General features: G+C 40.7%; 2 protein-coding genes across 2 annotated transcripts in view; one reads left to right on the plus strand and one right to left on the minus strand.

Moving 5' to 3' along the window:
• psmd1 (proteasome 26S subunit, non-ATPase 1) overlaps positions 1 to 15,140 on the plus strand; it is a 64,310-nt gene that overhangs the window by 18,297 nt on the left and 30,873 nt on the right. The window contains exons 13-16 of the mRNA XM_061975486.2: positions 1,074 to 1,185; positions 1,292 to 1,488; positions 1,631 to 1,726; positions 3,313 to 3,377. Of these exons, the coding sequence (XP_061831470.1) occupies positions 1,074 to 1,185; positions 1,292 to 1,488; positions 1,631 to 1,726; positions 3,313 to 3,377 (470 nt within the window). The remainder of the gene's footprint in view (positions 1 to 1,073; positions 1,186 to 1,291; positions 1,489 to 1,630; positions 1,727 to 3,312; positions 3,378 to 15,140) is intronic.
• htr2b (5-hydroxytryptamine (serotonin) receptor 2B, G protein-coupled) lies at positions 8,979 to 14,337 on the minus strand. Its single transcript, XM_061976323.1, has 3 exons — positions 13,802 to 14,337; positions 10,795 to 10,995; positions 8,979 to 10,502 (listed from the first exon to the last, which is right to left on the minus strand). The coding sequence occupies exons 1-3, from the start codon at positions 14,058 to 14,060 to the stop codon at positions 9,562 to 9,564; spliced, it is 1,401 nt and encodes a 466-aa protein (XP_061832307.1). The 5' UTR covers positions 14,061 to 14,337; the 3' UTR covers positions 8,979 to 9,561.

Consider the following 15,140-nt stretch of genomic DNA (forward strand, 5'->3'; position numbering starts at 1 on the left):
GCGAATATTCACCGTACGTGCTCCCGTTGTATCCACAGTGCGGTTCACAGGAATATCAGTTGCTGTGAAATAGTAATCCGTGTGCGGATGGAGAGATTGCGTCTTTTCATGAACCGGATCCCTGTCGTTTAGTAGGAGCCATTTTGTGGTCTTTACAGATGTAAACACACAAAGGAAATGAAACGTACGGTAATATCCGCGCGCTTTTTCTTCTTCTACGCGGGCGGGTGGTTGCTTACAGTAGAAGAAGAAGCGCTTCCTGTTCTATGGGGGCGGGTGCTTACCTTGGCGGTTGCTTGCGTAGAAGAAGAAGCGCTTCCTGTTCTACCGGGAAAAAAGATGGCGGCTGTTTACCGTAGTTACGAGACCGAAACTTTATGAAAATGAATCTTAATATTTATCCATATATAAAGCGCACCGGGTTATAAGGCGCACTGTCAGCTTTTGAGAAAATGTGTGGTTTTTAGGTGCGCCTTATAGTGCGGAAAATACGGTACTTCTGACGGATCGTTTTCAAGTTTTTATTCCAATCAACATGGGACTGCTTTATACAAATATTTGTTTTTTATACATGCCTGTAATACGAAATACACAATAACTATTTTACAGATACACACACATCCTTTCACTTATGCTTACTACTTCTGACACTTTGGTGTGTGTGTCGGCGGGGTCTCAGTCTACATGACAGTCGGGGCATGCGACTGTATTTGGCGCGCCTCTCTTATGCCACAATTATGATCAATGGCAGAATTGCGGGTGTTGACACCCATTTGGCAATTTCTGTGTAAAGTTGTAGTTGTTTATTGTTGGCTTTCCAATGTGGTCTGCCTCTGTCGGGGGACGGAAGGTTCTCTGCATCGGCGGCCAGCTAGCTGCTGGCTGCATTTGGGACACGGTTTGCTCCATTGATGAAACGACAAATGGCTTTGATCTTGCGGGAGAGCTGACGTGTCTTGTCTTGTGGGCAGACCTTGACAATCAGTGTGTACTTTTCTTTGTGCATTTCTGCTCGCTGCTTGTTTCTGCTTGTTGCATACCTAATGCTGTGCTTCCATCTCCGACTTTACCAGATTGTTCGCCATGGTGGGGGTCTTGGCCTGGGTCTAGCCGCATTGGGAACTGCTAGACAGGATGTGTATGACCTTCTCAAGTCCAATCTCTACCAGGATGATGCTGTCACTGGTGTGTAGACCCAGGACAAGTTCTAATGTTCTGAAAAAAACCTTCCAAATGTAAACTCAAGTCCAAATACATAGCAGGAATGATTAATCCTGTCGTGTTCTTTCAGGTGAAGCTGCTGGCTTGGCCCTGGGTCTGGTCATGTTGGGCTCCAAATCAGCTCAGGCCATTGAGGACATGGTGGGTTACGCGCAAGAGACACAGCACGAGAAGATCTTGCGTGGCCTGGCAGTGGGAATTGCTATGGTCATGTATGGACGCATGGAGGAGGCCGATACCCTCATTGAGAGTCTCTGCAGAGACAAGGTAAAGCTAGACTTGTGTAAACGTAAGAACGGGAGAAAAGTTTTATATGCACACTACGTCTCTCCAAATTGCTAATGTTGAGTGTACAAACTGCAAAACGTGACAAACATTCTGAGAAGACTGCTTTTCCTCCAACTTTTAGGACCCCATTCTGCGGCGTTCTGGAATGTACACCGTAGGCATGGCCTATTGCGGCTCTGGGAACAACAAGGCTATCCGACGCCTGCTCCACGTCGCTGTAAGTGTTTATTGGTTGGTCCACTTCACAAACCTTTGTGTTTAATGTCATATATCATAGCGATGATAAGATTTTGTCCGCGGGACACATTTTCGAGCGTTGACCGGTCCGCAGTTACAAAAAGGTTGGGGACCACTGCTTTACACCACTGCATCCCACGCTTTGTATTGGACTTGGTGATGTTTGGCTTAGATGCAGTTGCTCGGCCATGGAAACCCATTCCACGAAGCTCTCTGCGTACTGCACGTGGGTTAATTGGAAGGTCACATGAAGTTTAGAGCTCTGTAGCAACTGACTGTGCAGAAAGTCTTTGCACTATGCTGACCTCTCTGTCAGTTTACGTTGCCTACCACTTGGTGGCTGAGTTGCTGTTGTTCCCAAACGCTTCCATTTTCTTATAATAAAGCCAACAGTTGACTTTGGAATATTTAAGAGTGAGGAAATTTCACGACTGGATTTATTTTATACACCTGTGCCAAGTGATTAGGACACCTGATTCTCATCATTTGGATGGGTGGCCAAATACTTTTGGCAATATAGTGTAAGTCAAGAGTACAGTTTTCATTAGACTCCCAGAGATGCCAAGCTTCTGATGGGTGGGACGAAGCCAAGTATTTAACCAATGACTGTCTAGTTTTGCTGAAGTGGAACAACCCACTCTGGGCTTCTTGTAGATTCTTTGGAGCACATCCATTTCGGGCCGGGCAAATGATCACGATTATTTTTTTCATATCATCTGATCTCGAATATCAAATTTTTAAATTAAAATCTGATTGTCCCAGGATTATAGCCAGTACCGTAGCATCCCTACTCTTTACTACTACAGTATTTTGTAACTATGTTTGATGTTTTGTTCATACAGTATCTATGATTGTGTTTACTAGAAGTGCAACAGTACAGGTAACCCACGCTACGGTCTGTACCTGGTTTTAGGGCCACGGTGTTGCTTCTTTTTCAGTACATTTTGTTGGGGTAAAAAGGCAGAGTATAATTTCACCACAATCGTTGGGACTTTCACTTTTTTAACTTTCTGCCATAAATGCTGATCACCGTGATCCAACTGAAATTAAACACCATCATCCATCACGATCATATAAATACCCGCCGTACATCCAATCCCTCTCTAGCGCCATTCAATATTACTATTGTTCTATTATTGTTGTTGGGTTTATTATTATTAAAATATATTTTACCCGGGTTAAATGAATATGTTGATGGTTGTGGTTGTTTTAGTCTCTGTGGAATACATACAGTATTAATGTGTGCAATTGCAGCGCTGTAATTTTAATGAAGTTTGTCATAGCCATAAATGCAGTGGTAATATTTGGCATGAATACTGTTTTCCGCTTTGGTTTCCTCATTTTCGATTTCGGACAAGCATTTTGATGCATCACTAATATATAAATAACATTTAAATGGAATGAAATGTTAAAATGCAGTCATTTTGGCAAGCTTTACCTGCATTAAAAGTTTGTCCTCCAGATGGCACCTTCTACACACTGGTTGTTGCCATTGGATGACAGGCAGATTATTTGCAAGGTTTAAAGAGTTGCCACATTCTCACTCCTTTCTTTGTCTTAATTAAGGTGAGTGACGTCAATGATGATGTCAGGAGGGCCGCTGTCGAGTCCATTGGTTTCATCTTGTTCAGGTAAGGACTAGACTGACAAACTTAGGATATCTTAAGATCTCTCTATTATACTCATCCTCATGAAATAAATTGTGATTCCTCGGCCATCAAGGCTGACACTTCTTAATAAGTATGGGATAGCAACAAAAAATGTCCTCTGTCACAGCAATGTATCCCGTTTTTAGATTATTTTTTTTACCACAATAGTAGAGATTACATATATTAACCACTGCAATCTTCATTGTTTGGTTATCATGTAAATTGTATGGGATCATGTTGGGGGTTTTTTTTGCATAAAATGTGCATCCATCCATCCATCCATCCATCCATTTTCTACCGCTTATTCCCTTTGGGGTCGCGGGGGGCGCTGGAGCCTATCTCAGCTACAATCGGGCGGAAGGCGGGGTACACCCTGGACAAGTCGCCACCTCATCGCAGAATGTGCATACATGTCTATGCTTTTTAAAGATCGAAGAGCAGATAATATTAATCGGCTTCTGATTGGAAATACATTTGCAAAAACATACAAACTTCTCTTTTGATCACAAAAGACTTGCAATTCATGCTACGGTACTTTTGTTTTATTCTATTTATATTTTTCTGTGAAAACACTCCTCTGATCAGTAATGGTCGTCTGGTATTTTATGTTCCACATCAGGGGTGTCAAACTCAAATACAAAGTGGGCCAAAATTCAAAACTGAACAAAGCCGCGGGCCAAGGTTGAACAAATTAACCTTTTAATAGTGACCCAAACAAATTTTGCATTGAATATTGAACAAGCAAGGCTTATATACGTAACTTTATAGTGACATGCAATATCGAGTTTCAAATAATTATAATAATTAAAAAATATCAATGGCACATCAAATAAAATTTAAATAAAAATTGAATGCCTCTTTTCTATGTGCAGCCTTCTGAGTTAAATATCAAAATAAACTTTTTCCACAGGCTAATAATAAAATAACAATAATGAATGAATCAAACATTTAAGCCTTGAAGTAGCAAGAGAAAGTGCATGAATAAAACGTTAATTATTGCTCAGTTTTTCTACACTGATTTGCTTTAACACTGAATATGGAACAAGCAATGAATGAAATAAGTTTATTTCGGTCATATAATCAACCATCAACCATTAACCATTTTGTGTGACCAGTTTAACAGTACAGATTAGACATATTTAACAATCATACACATTTACACACAAAAAGAAAAGAAAAGAAAAAGAATGACCGAAAAAGGAATAGGCTGAAGCCAAAGCTTATATTTGCCTATCCTATACCTCCACACTGATTTGCTTTAACACTGAATATGGAACAAGCAACGCTTATGCAACTTACGGTAATAGTGCAAAATCAACTTTCAAAAAACAAATGAAAAAGCATCAATGGCATATGAAATACAATTTAAATAAAAAATGTAATGCCTCTTTTCGATTTGCAGCCTTCTGAGGTAAATGTCAACACTAACTTTTTCCACAGGCTAATAAATTTGAAAATAAAATAACAATGAATAAATCAACCATTCAGACCTTTTTACTGCTCAGTTTGCAACACACTGATCTAATCTGATGTGCCCAAGCCAGATACCTGGCATCTTTTCTTGGATGCTAGTTCATTAATGTCGGGGCTCAGGCTTTGAGCTGAGGCAACCTTCATTATCCAACGAAGGTGTATCAGTCAGACGTATCCTGTGAGACGTTTTCCTCATCTTCATTGAGGAGAAAAGTTGCTCACATAGATAAGTGCTGGCGAACATGGAGAGCAATTGAGCAGCTTGGGTGCGGAGCTGAGGCATTGTGTCAGGGATGAATTGTGGCGCCAACAGCATCATACTTTGACTTCAGCGTGTCATCACACTGGAGTTCAATCAGCTCCATTTGGAGGTTAGTTGCTGCTTTTTCCACATCAACTGCGAAGGGATTACTAAGCAGTTCAAATCTACATTTCTGACCATCAAAGTCGCCAAATCGCCGGGTAAACTCAGCGCCGAGTACACTGAGTTTTTCAGCAAAATCTGCGCACACGGCGGTAGAGATCTGCGTTTTTATGGTTTGGCAGCAGGGGAAATGGCCAAGGTTTCCTTGCAGCAGCTGATTCTCCCACAGACAGAGTTTAGTTTTAAAAGCTCTCACTGACTAGTACATATCTGTGATGATGCGGCCCCGCTCCTGTAGCTGCAGGGGGGGTGGGCTGCCGGTTGCCGGTGGGGCGGGGGCGGTCTTCCCGTCCGGTTGCGGGAAGTATCTGGGCTCCCCGGGCGGAGCGTCCTGCCTTTCTGCCCGTGTGGGGTGTGGTCTCTCGCTGGCTTGGGGTCTGGCTGTCCCTGGCTTTTCTCGTGCCTTGTCCTCTACCGGGTGCGTCTGTCTGCGGCCTGATGCTGACCCTTGTGGGCAGCGCGGTATGCCGGGCTCTGGGGTTCCTGTCGCTGGCTGGCTTGGCTGCGTGGGGGCGGTGGTCCCTGGTTCCCTGGGCACCACACCTACTGTTTGTGGGTTGGGCTCTCGGAGAGGCTGGGGCCGTACTCTGGCTCCCACGCACACTGGGAGTCGAATATATTGTTCATACAAATTCACATATACTCACATACATACATACATACATACATACATACATAGGTACCTACGCTCCCACATACATACATAAATACAGTACATATTTACATACTCAAAGTTCGTACATCCACATGTACATCCATTTTACAAACATACACATACTGTACATATACATTCACTGTACAAACACATATACACATTCTGTACATATACAAGTACATATGCATACATACACTCATGCACATAATCACGTTTCATCAAACATATATTAACGTTGTTGCCCTAGGGTAAACTGGGTGTAACACATGGCACACTGACAAAGCTTAACCTATTGTTACTATAACAATCTACAAGGTTAATGTAGGTTGCTTCTCTTTCTTCCCCTCCATTTTTCTGCATTTTTTCATATCTCAAGTTATCATTACGTATATGTATTGTTGCATTTGAGCAACTGTATTGTTGATGATACAGGTAAATTATTGGTATTGTTCATTATCAATAGCGCTATTTCTATTGGTATTTGTATTGATCCATTTGTAGTGTAATAATGCTCATTGTCATTTCTGTATTATTTTTTATTTTCGCTAACTGCTTATTTGCTATCACTTTTACCATCATATTTGTACATGTCGTATTTGCTGATGTTGCTCTATTGTTGTTGTTGTTTGCTGTTGTTGTTTTTGTCTCTCTGTCTTATCCCCCTCTTGTCCCCACAATTTCCCCCTCTGTCTTCTTTTTTTTCTCTTTCTATCGCCTCCTGCTCCGGCCCGGCTGCACCAAATGATAATATAAATACATTAAATAAAGTCAAATACAAATAAGGCAACAAGAGAAGTATCCTACACTTCTCTTTTGTAAAGTAAATCTGAACAGCCGATATGGGCATCTACATCTACTATATGATTTGCCTGAGAAGCTGGACAGGAAAAAATGAAAAAAATAATATTGTAGCGTCCCGGAAGAGTTAGTGCTGCAAAGCGTTCTGGGTATTTGTTCTGTTGTGTTTATGTTGTGTTACGGTGCGGATGTTCTCCCGAAATGTGTTTGTCATTCTTGTTTGGTGTGGGTTCACACTGTGGCGCATATTTGTAACAGTGTTAAAGTTTTTTATACGGCCACCATCAGTGTGACCTGTATGGCTGTTGACCAAGTATGTCTTGCATCCACTAACGTGTGTGTAAAAGCCGCATATATTATGTGACTGGGCTGGCACACTGTTTGTATGGGGGAAAAGTGGACGAGACGACAGGTTGTAGAGGACGCTAAAGGCAATGCCTTTAAGGCACGCCCCCAATATAGATGTCCTGTATAATACCGGCGGGCCAGCTCTAATGTTAATTTGATATTGCCTCAAGGGCCAAATGAAATTACACGGCGGGCCAAATTTGGCCCGCGGGCCAGAGTTTGACATCAATGTTCCACATAATACACAACTAGTTTGCTTTTAAGATCAGATGTAATTTTAACCCAAAGTTGCAATGCATGTGTGTTGGATTTAATAATTTGGATAGTTTTTCACAAGTTTTTTTGAGAAATGGTATAAAAACGTGTTCATTGAGTCAAGTATAAACTGGACATTGACAGTCAGTGGAATAGAGACACCTTTCTTTCAAATTCACACAATTACAAAAAGTCTTGGTTCTTATTACTTCCTTTTTTTATTGAGTCTTTTTGTACGGAAATGTCTTTCAGCATCACTACATGGCTGTCAAGCAAACACTTGAGAAAAATATCAGGTAGTACAAAATGCATCATTCCAGAGTGATTTGTAGAATTGAAAATGTAGATGTGATTGTCCTGACAAGGTGCGTCTTTATATGCCAATTAACTGCATGTAAACAGACTTTACAGAATGTAAACAAGGATATTACCGTATTTTCCGCACCATAAGCCGCCCTGGGTTATAAGCCGCGCCTTCAATGAACGGCATATTTCAAAACTTTGTCCACCTATAAGCCGCCCCGTGTTATAAGCCGCATCTAACTGCGCTAAAGGAATGTCAAAAAAACAGTCAGATAGGTCAGTCAAACTTTAATAATATATTAAAAACCAGCGTGATGTGGGCGCGCATGGAGTCGTATATCAACATGGACGGAGCTGCGTGAAAAAAGCCACCCGGCCTCTTCGCGTAAACTTACCTTAACCACTCGCTCATCTTTTCTTCATCCATCCATCCCTTCGAGTTAGCTTTTATGATGACGCCGGCTGGAAAGGTCTCTTTTGGCAAGGTCTTCCTTTTGAATATCACCATGGGTGGAAGTTTCTGGCCATTAGCATGGCAAGCTAGAACCACAGTGAAGGATGACTTCCCTGTGGTGCGAATATTCACCGTACGTGCTCCCGTTGTATCCACAGTGCGGTTCACAGGAATATCAAAAGTCAGTGGAACCTCGTCCATGTTGATAATGTTCTCTGGCCGGATCTTTTTTTCAGCTATCTTGTTTTTACAATATGCACGGAAAGTAGCCAGCTTTTCTTGAAAGTCTTTAGGCAGTTGCTGTGAAATAGTAGTCCGTGTGCGGATGGAGAGATTGCGTCTTTTCATGAACCGGAAACCTGTCGCTTAGTAGGAGCCATTTTGTGGTCTTTACAGATGTAAACACACAAAGGAAATGAAACGTAATATCCGCGCGCGTCTTCTTCTTCTACGGGGGCGGGTGGTTGCTTACAGTAGAAGAAGAAGCGCTTCCTCTTCTATGGGGGCGGGTGCTTACCTTGGTGGTTGCTTGCGTAGAAGAAGAAGCACTTCCTCTTCTACGGGGAAAAAAGATGGCGGCTGTTTACCGTAGTTGCGAGACCGAAACTTTATGAAAATGAATCTTAATATTAATCCATATATAAAGCGCACCGGGTTATAAGCCACACTTTCAGCTTTTGAGTAAATTTGTGGTTTTTAGGTGCGGCTAATAGTGCGGAAAATACGGTACAAAAAGTCTTGGTTCTTATTACTTCCTTTTTTTTATTGAGTCTTTTTGTACAGAAATGTCTTTCAGCATCACTACATGGCTGTCAAGCAAACACTTGAGAAAAATATCAGGTAGTACAAAAAGCATCATTCCAGAGTGATTTGTTGAATTGAAAATGTAGATGTGATTGTCCTGACAAGGTGCGTCTTTATATGCCAATTAACTGCATGTAAACAGACTTTACAGAATGTAAACAAGGATATTACTGGTCTTATTCAATGTTCCTGTTTGATTTGTCTATCTGTGTTGGCCCTGCGACTAGGTGGCCACTTGTCCAGGGTGTACCTCGCCTCCCCCTAAGTCCCAAGTGCAGCTGGGATAAGCTCCAGCCCCCCCTCGACCCCAACAGGGACAAGCGGATTTGAGCATTACAGCCCATTCTTGTTTAAAGGGTTTCATAACAAGTAGACGTTTCATGGACTTATTGCAGTAGGTGATAAGCTTTTTGTGTCTTCTTCTGGTGAACTGGTAAATGGATGTACACAATGTCCATCGCTTGTGATAGCATAAAACTGTATATTGTTGCTCAAGGAACATGCTTTGCAAACAACAAATGTATCAAGAGACACAATCCAATCAATCAAGCTTTTATAATTGGTGGCGGCGAATCATTTATCGTTTTTTTAAAGAGAACAAAATGTAATCACCAGGCCCATTTCCTAAAGCTTTCATTTTAATTGGGTTGTTTCATACACGGCTCACAAGTTCGTCCTGTTTGGCCTGGTAGTTTTCAGCTAAGTTGACTGTGTCCAACACAACACCACTGGATGACTGTTGGTCTCTCCGCTGGCTTTGGTAGCTCACTGCTCCAATGCCATTCTTCATGCCTCGCTTCATGAACAGTTTGGAGTTTTCTGCCATTGATGATTTGAAGGAAAGGGTCTTATTAGTGTCTGAGACCTTTGGATTGCTGGACGGCCGATGACTTGCACAGGTCTTATAGTTACAGGTAATGTAGCGTGTGAATGCCTCTCTGAAGGTCTTGTTGAAGAGTGTGTAAACCAGTGGGTTGATCCCTGATGACACATAGCCCACCCACACAAAGATCTCCATCAGCCGGGAGATGATGTTGGCATCACAGCTGGTACATAGCACAGAGGTGACATTAGTAATAAAGAAAGGGCACCACATGACGACAAACAAGAGGAACACTATGCCTAGCACCTTTGAGGCGCGTTGCTCGTTGCTTAGAGTCTGCATTGACTTTTTTCCCATGGTGGACATTCTGCGAAATGGCATTTCAGCACCTGGAGAAAGGTTTGTTGTGCCCACATTGGGTGTTTCTTGCATCTTGGATAGTTGTCTGTCCAGCACATTAAGCGGATCAACTTGATGCATGGTCAATGGATGTTCCCTTTGAAAAACTGCAGACACTGTGGTGGAGTTGCTGAAGCGCTGAATCACCTTTGACCTGAGTAAATGGACCTTTTTGCGCAAAACGTGGACAGTCATAAGGTAGATGATCATCATTATGACCAAAGGAATGAAGAATGCTGCCATGGAGCCAAACATGATGAACCCCCAAAATGTATCAGTTTTTAGCAAGCATGTATGGTTGCTGTTGAATGTGATGTTGTTTTTTGGATGGTAGTTTTGGAGCCCTTTGATTGGAATGGGGATTGCTATACCTGGAAAAAGATAAGAAAAAAGCGTTAGTCTTATACAATATGTTTGGACGCTCCGGTCATGAAGCGTTCTCTCTGTTTCTTTGCAGTCAAGGAAGAAAAACTGTTTATACTGCATCTGCTTTTATTCCATCCGGCCTGTGTTTATGAGCCTATTAACCAGGTCTGCCATGGATCTTTTGTGGAGAAATGTATTTCAAAACGGCCAGCGTTTTGTTTGTCATCGTAAAGATTGCTACTGAGATCCGTGGCAATGTATGGGAAACTGAAAGAAAATCTGAAGTTCTATGCTTACAAATGGATATAAGCCACACCAGTGCTATCTTGACCATCGCCTTGGCTCTGGATTTGTACTGGCTGTGCTGTATTGGCTTCTTGATGGCAATGTAGCGATCCAGCGAGATGGCACACAGGTGCATGATGGACGCAGTTGAAAACAGCACATCCAGGAAGAGCCAAATAGGGCAGATGAAGTCTGGTAGTGGCCAGTCTGCATCTATAAAATAAGATGGACAACATCAATGAAGACTGACAATTATTGTCTCCCTGTTTTTGTTGTAAGAGTGTGATGGTCTGGTCCTACATTAGGAGGACATGTACAACCCCAGCAAGGGAAAAGAAGTAGCACTCAAAGATCTGTGTTTGTTTATATATGAGAGATGACTTCTGGGGAAAAAAGAGGCTTCATAGACTGTTGACGGAGCTCAACACGCATCATGTAAAATGTCCTGGAGACTTACACTAGTGTTTATTTTCAATTCCAGGCATTCAATTGGCACATACACTCTTATTCCATCACTTATTTACTTTGTAGAAGACAGTTGGGTTATTTTTTAGGCTGCTTTTCATTTCATTGTTCCCAAACAAGTTTGTACTTTCTTGTTCTCAAAAGATGTCCCTCCCAAGTTGAGTTTTTTGCACATCAAAGAAAATAAATACTTGCGGTTACTAATATCCTGTTAAAACTACTACATTGAGGGCGCTTAAATGTACAGACAATTATCTTACAGTTAAATTTGACTTCAATGTGTAAAGTTCTTCCTCTTACATTTTGCTCCTAATCTGCTGGTAATGACATTGACATAAATCTTTTCTTCCCACATACGATTGTCAAGTAATAGTTTTTTTCTGTATGCTACGTAACATTTGTGTAACAATGCTTACATTCTTTTGAACGACGACTTCAATACATATACTGTACATTACATTTGTATTAGTTCCTTGCAGAACAAGCTTGATGTAGACGATGTCAATGATAAACATTTGTCCGACGATAGTGCTTTTAATACCATCGTGATAATGCATGTTGGTGACACATTCTAGCTGTGTCCTACAAATTTGACTGCAACAAGCGAACAAACATGTCCTCAACGCAATGTAGCATTCCAGTTAGCGGCTATTGTCCGTTTTTAAGTCCGAAATCCTCGCCTCCATTGCTGAAAATAAAATTTTTAATTGCGTCCCATCCCTGGAAGATGAGGAATAGCTAAACATACAGTACATGCGGTAGGAAGATATGCTAACTGCAAGCTACAACTCTTGGAATGTAAACAAAGGTGGGGTAGAGCTATACAAATATCAACAGTAACGATACCAAGTATATTATTATTATTTGGTTGATATTTATTTTCTGATCAAAATTTTTTGTTTTTGTTATTGTTTTCAAACTCAGCAAATAAATCCCTGGACAGAGGAGGGTTTTAAGGATTAAAAAAAGGATCAATACAGCCCCTGTAATACTTGGCATTGCCAAGTAGCCAAATTATAGTATCACCCAAAATGAATTTAACGTATGCAAACAACAGAATAAGTGTTTTAACAACCGAAAGTAATTAGATATTAACAATAAATTAGCAAATAGATATTTTAGGCTAGTGTGATGCTACTAAAGCATCTGCTGCATGTCACATAGTTGCATTCGTGGTGCAATAATATCCTAACCAACGCAGTTACATCCTGTACCTTTTACTCTAATCACTTTAGATAAGTCAATGTTTTTTATACAGCACACACAAAGTGCTTCACATGGTTAATATTAGGGGTGTGGGAAAAAATCGGTTCGAATTCGAATCGCGATTCTCACGTTGTGCGATTCAGAATCGATTCCCTTTTTTTTTTTAATCAATTTTTTATTTATTTATTTATTTTTAATTTTATTTTATTTATTTATTTATTTTAAATTAATCAATCCAACAAAACAATACACAGCAATACCATAACAAAGCAATCTAATTCCAAAAGCAAACCCGACCTGGCAACACTCAGAACTGCAATAAACAGAGCAATTGAGAGGAGACACAAACACGACACAGAACAAACCAAAAGTAGTGAAACAAAAATGAATATTATCAACAACAGTATCAATATTAGTTACAATTTCAACATAGCAGTGATTAAAAATCCCTCATTGACATTCTCATTAGACATTTATAAAAAAAGAACAATAGTGTCACAGTGGCTTACACTTGCATCGCATCTCATAAGCTTGACAACACACTGTGTCCAATATTTTCACAAAGATAAAATAAGTCATATTTTTGGTTCATTTAATAGTTAAAACAAATTGACATTATTGCAATCAGTTGATAAAATATTGTCCTTTACAATTATAAAAGCTTTTTACAAAAATCTACTACTCTGCTTGCATGTCAGCAGACTGGGGTAGATCCTGCTGAAATCCTATGTATTGAATGAATAGAGAATCGTTTTGAATCGGGAAAAAATCGTTTTTGAATCGAGAATCATGTTGAATTGAAAAAAAAATCGATTTTGAATAGAATCGTGACCCCAAGAATCGATATTCAATCGAATCGTGGGACACCCAAAGATTCACAGCCCTAGTTAATATACTGTACAATCAAAATAAGCATATAAGTATGATGCAACAAAAGACATTGCAAATAAAATAATATATGTGATTTTAAAAATAATATATGAAAACTGAAAATGCAATATTTCTGGAATGCACACTCGTATGTTTTTAACTGCCTTTTAAAAATATCAACAAAAAGGTTAGCTCTCAGCTCATAAGGGAGTGCATTCCTCCATTTAGTGGAAATTGACTCTATCTCCTTGACTTTTTACTTCTGTATGAGGCACAGCTAGCATAGGGTGAGCTAACAGGTCAGCAGTTCTACCAAGAAAGCAGGTGCTTGGCCATTGAGTACCCTGGAAGTAATAGTAATTTTGTATTGTCTCCTGAAATGAATGTCAGACCAAGATGTCAAATACTATTTGGGATTTCATTGATTGCTGAAGTTGTATCTGAACTTCAGAACCCACGCCCCTCATGCTTGACTTACTGTAGAGAACAGTGACCAGAGCGATCGGCATCACCAGGACTCCCACCAGTAAATCAGCCACGGCAAGTGACATCAGGAAGTAGTTGGTGGCATTCTGTAGTTTTCTCTCAAGTGACACAGCAAGAATGACCAAGATGTTTCCCCCAATGGTGGGAATGATGACCATGACAATAAGCAAGGCTGCCCACCTTAGCTGAAACCCAGAGGCTTCTGATAGCGAGCTGTCAGCCCCCAGTGGTGACACAACTGACTGGGACATAATGCTGGAGATGTTCCAGCAGGCCTTATTGTGGGTCTGGGATCTGATCTTTGTGGTTTTGCAGACTCGGTCAGCATTGTCACTGGTAGCCACAGATTAGAGAGGAATGAAGCTTAGGGGCAGTGCATTGGATGCCACATCTCCTTGTAAAAAGAAGAGCTGACAATATCTGGATGAGCACTATAAGGTAGAACATCAGATGTAGGTGCCCAATTTCCAGTGATGTTAATCCATACATGTGAAGTATTTCCACAGGGAGGCACAAGCAAGAGTCCTCACTTCCACCTGTGAGGACAAACATGGCAACTCTTACTTGTGAAATGAATTGTATTACATATAAAATTGTCCAAATAAGGATCAGAAGGAAATTGTTATTATTGTACTGTGTCACTAAATACACAAAATAAATCAACCTTCATTTCTAATATGAAGTGTTATACTTAAGGCTTTCAACACATTAAAAGCAAGTATGGGTTAAATAAAGTGATCAAAAGATTTGACAACTATTGACTACATAGGGAATCATTTTCAAAGAAAGTGTCTCCGATGACACGCTGAATAGATTACATGAAAATGTTCTTTAGGATTTGTGGTTCCTTACCTGCTTGTGATTGTAACAAAAAAATGATATCCTTCCAAAAAGACTGAAGAGCGCAGCCCAACACTCCAGCGTTATATTCGTAGCCCTCCCAAATGAGAACATGAGACAATTCTCTCCATGTTCATGATGAGAGATTTGTTTTCCTATGCATCCCCTCCAATGATCACAGCTTTAGAACTTTCAGATGTTGCAGCTTCTGCCGTCCTCTCTTCCCGCTTTAAGGAGCTTGCGATCTCTCTGTCTTTTCCCCCTCTCTCGCACCTCCTCCTTTCCCTCTGTCTTTCAGAGTCACACACATATGATTGTCTTTGTTAGCCACGTGCCAGAGTAGTTCTGGGGCAGGGGGGTCATTTTCTCCAGTTTAAGTTAGCAGTCATAGCAATAAGAAGTGTTAATACCTGTTTTAACTTATAGTTAACATTTTGTATAATTTCTTTTACACTCTTGAAAAAGTATTCAAACTTTGAATGGCATTGGTT

The sequence above is a fragment of the Nerophis lumbriciformis genome, linkage group LG14 (genome assembly GCF_033978685.3).
Source record: "Nerophis lumbriciformis linkage group LG14, RoL_Nlum_v2.1, whole genome shotgun sequence".
In the NCBI taxonomy this organism is placed as follows: Eukaryota; Metazoa; Chordata; class Actinopteri; order Syngnathiformes; family Syngnathidae; genus Nerophis; species Nerophis lumbriciformis.

Coding starts and splice junctions, on each gene's coding strand:
- htr2b (XM_061976323.1), bottom strand. CDS start 14,060: ATGTCCCAGTCAGTTGTGTCACCACTGGGGGCTGACAGCTCGCTATCA. Junction 10,996..13,801: donor TCTGGTCACTGTTCTCTACA/GTAAGTCAAGCA, acceptor CTTATTTTATAG/ATGCAGACTGGCCACTACCA. Junction 10,503..10,794: donor GGTGTGGCTTATATCCATTT/GTAAGCATAGAA, acceptor ATCTTTTTCCAG/GTATAGCAATCCCCATTCCA.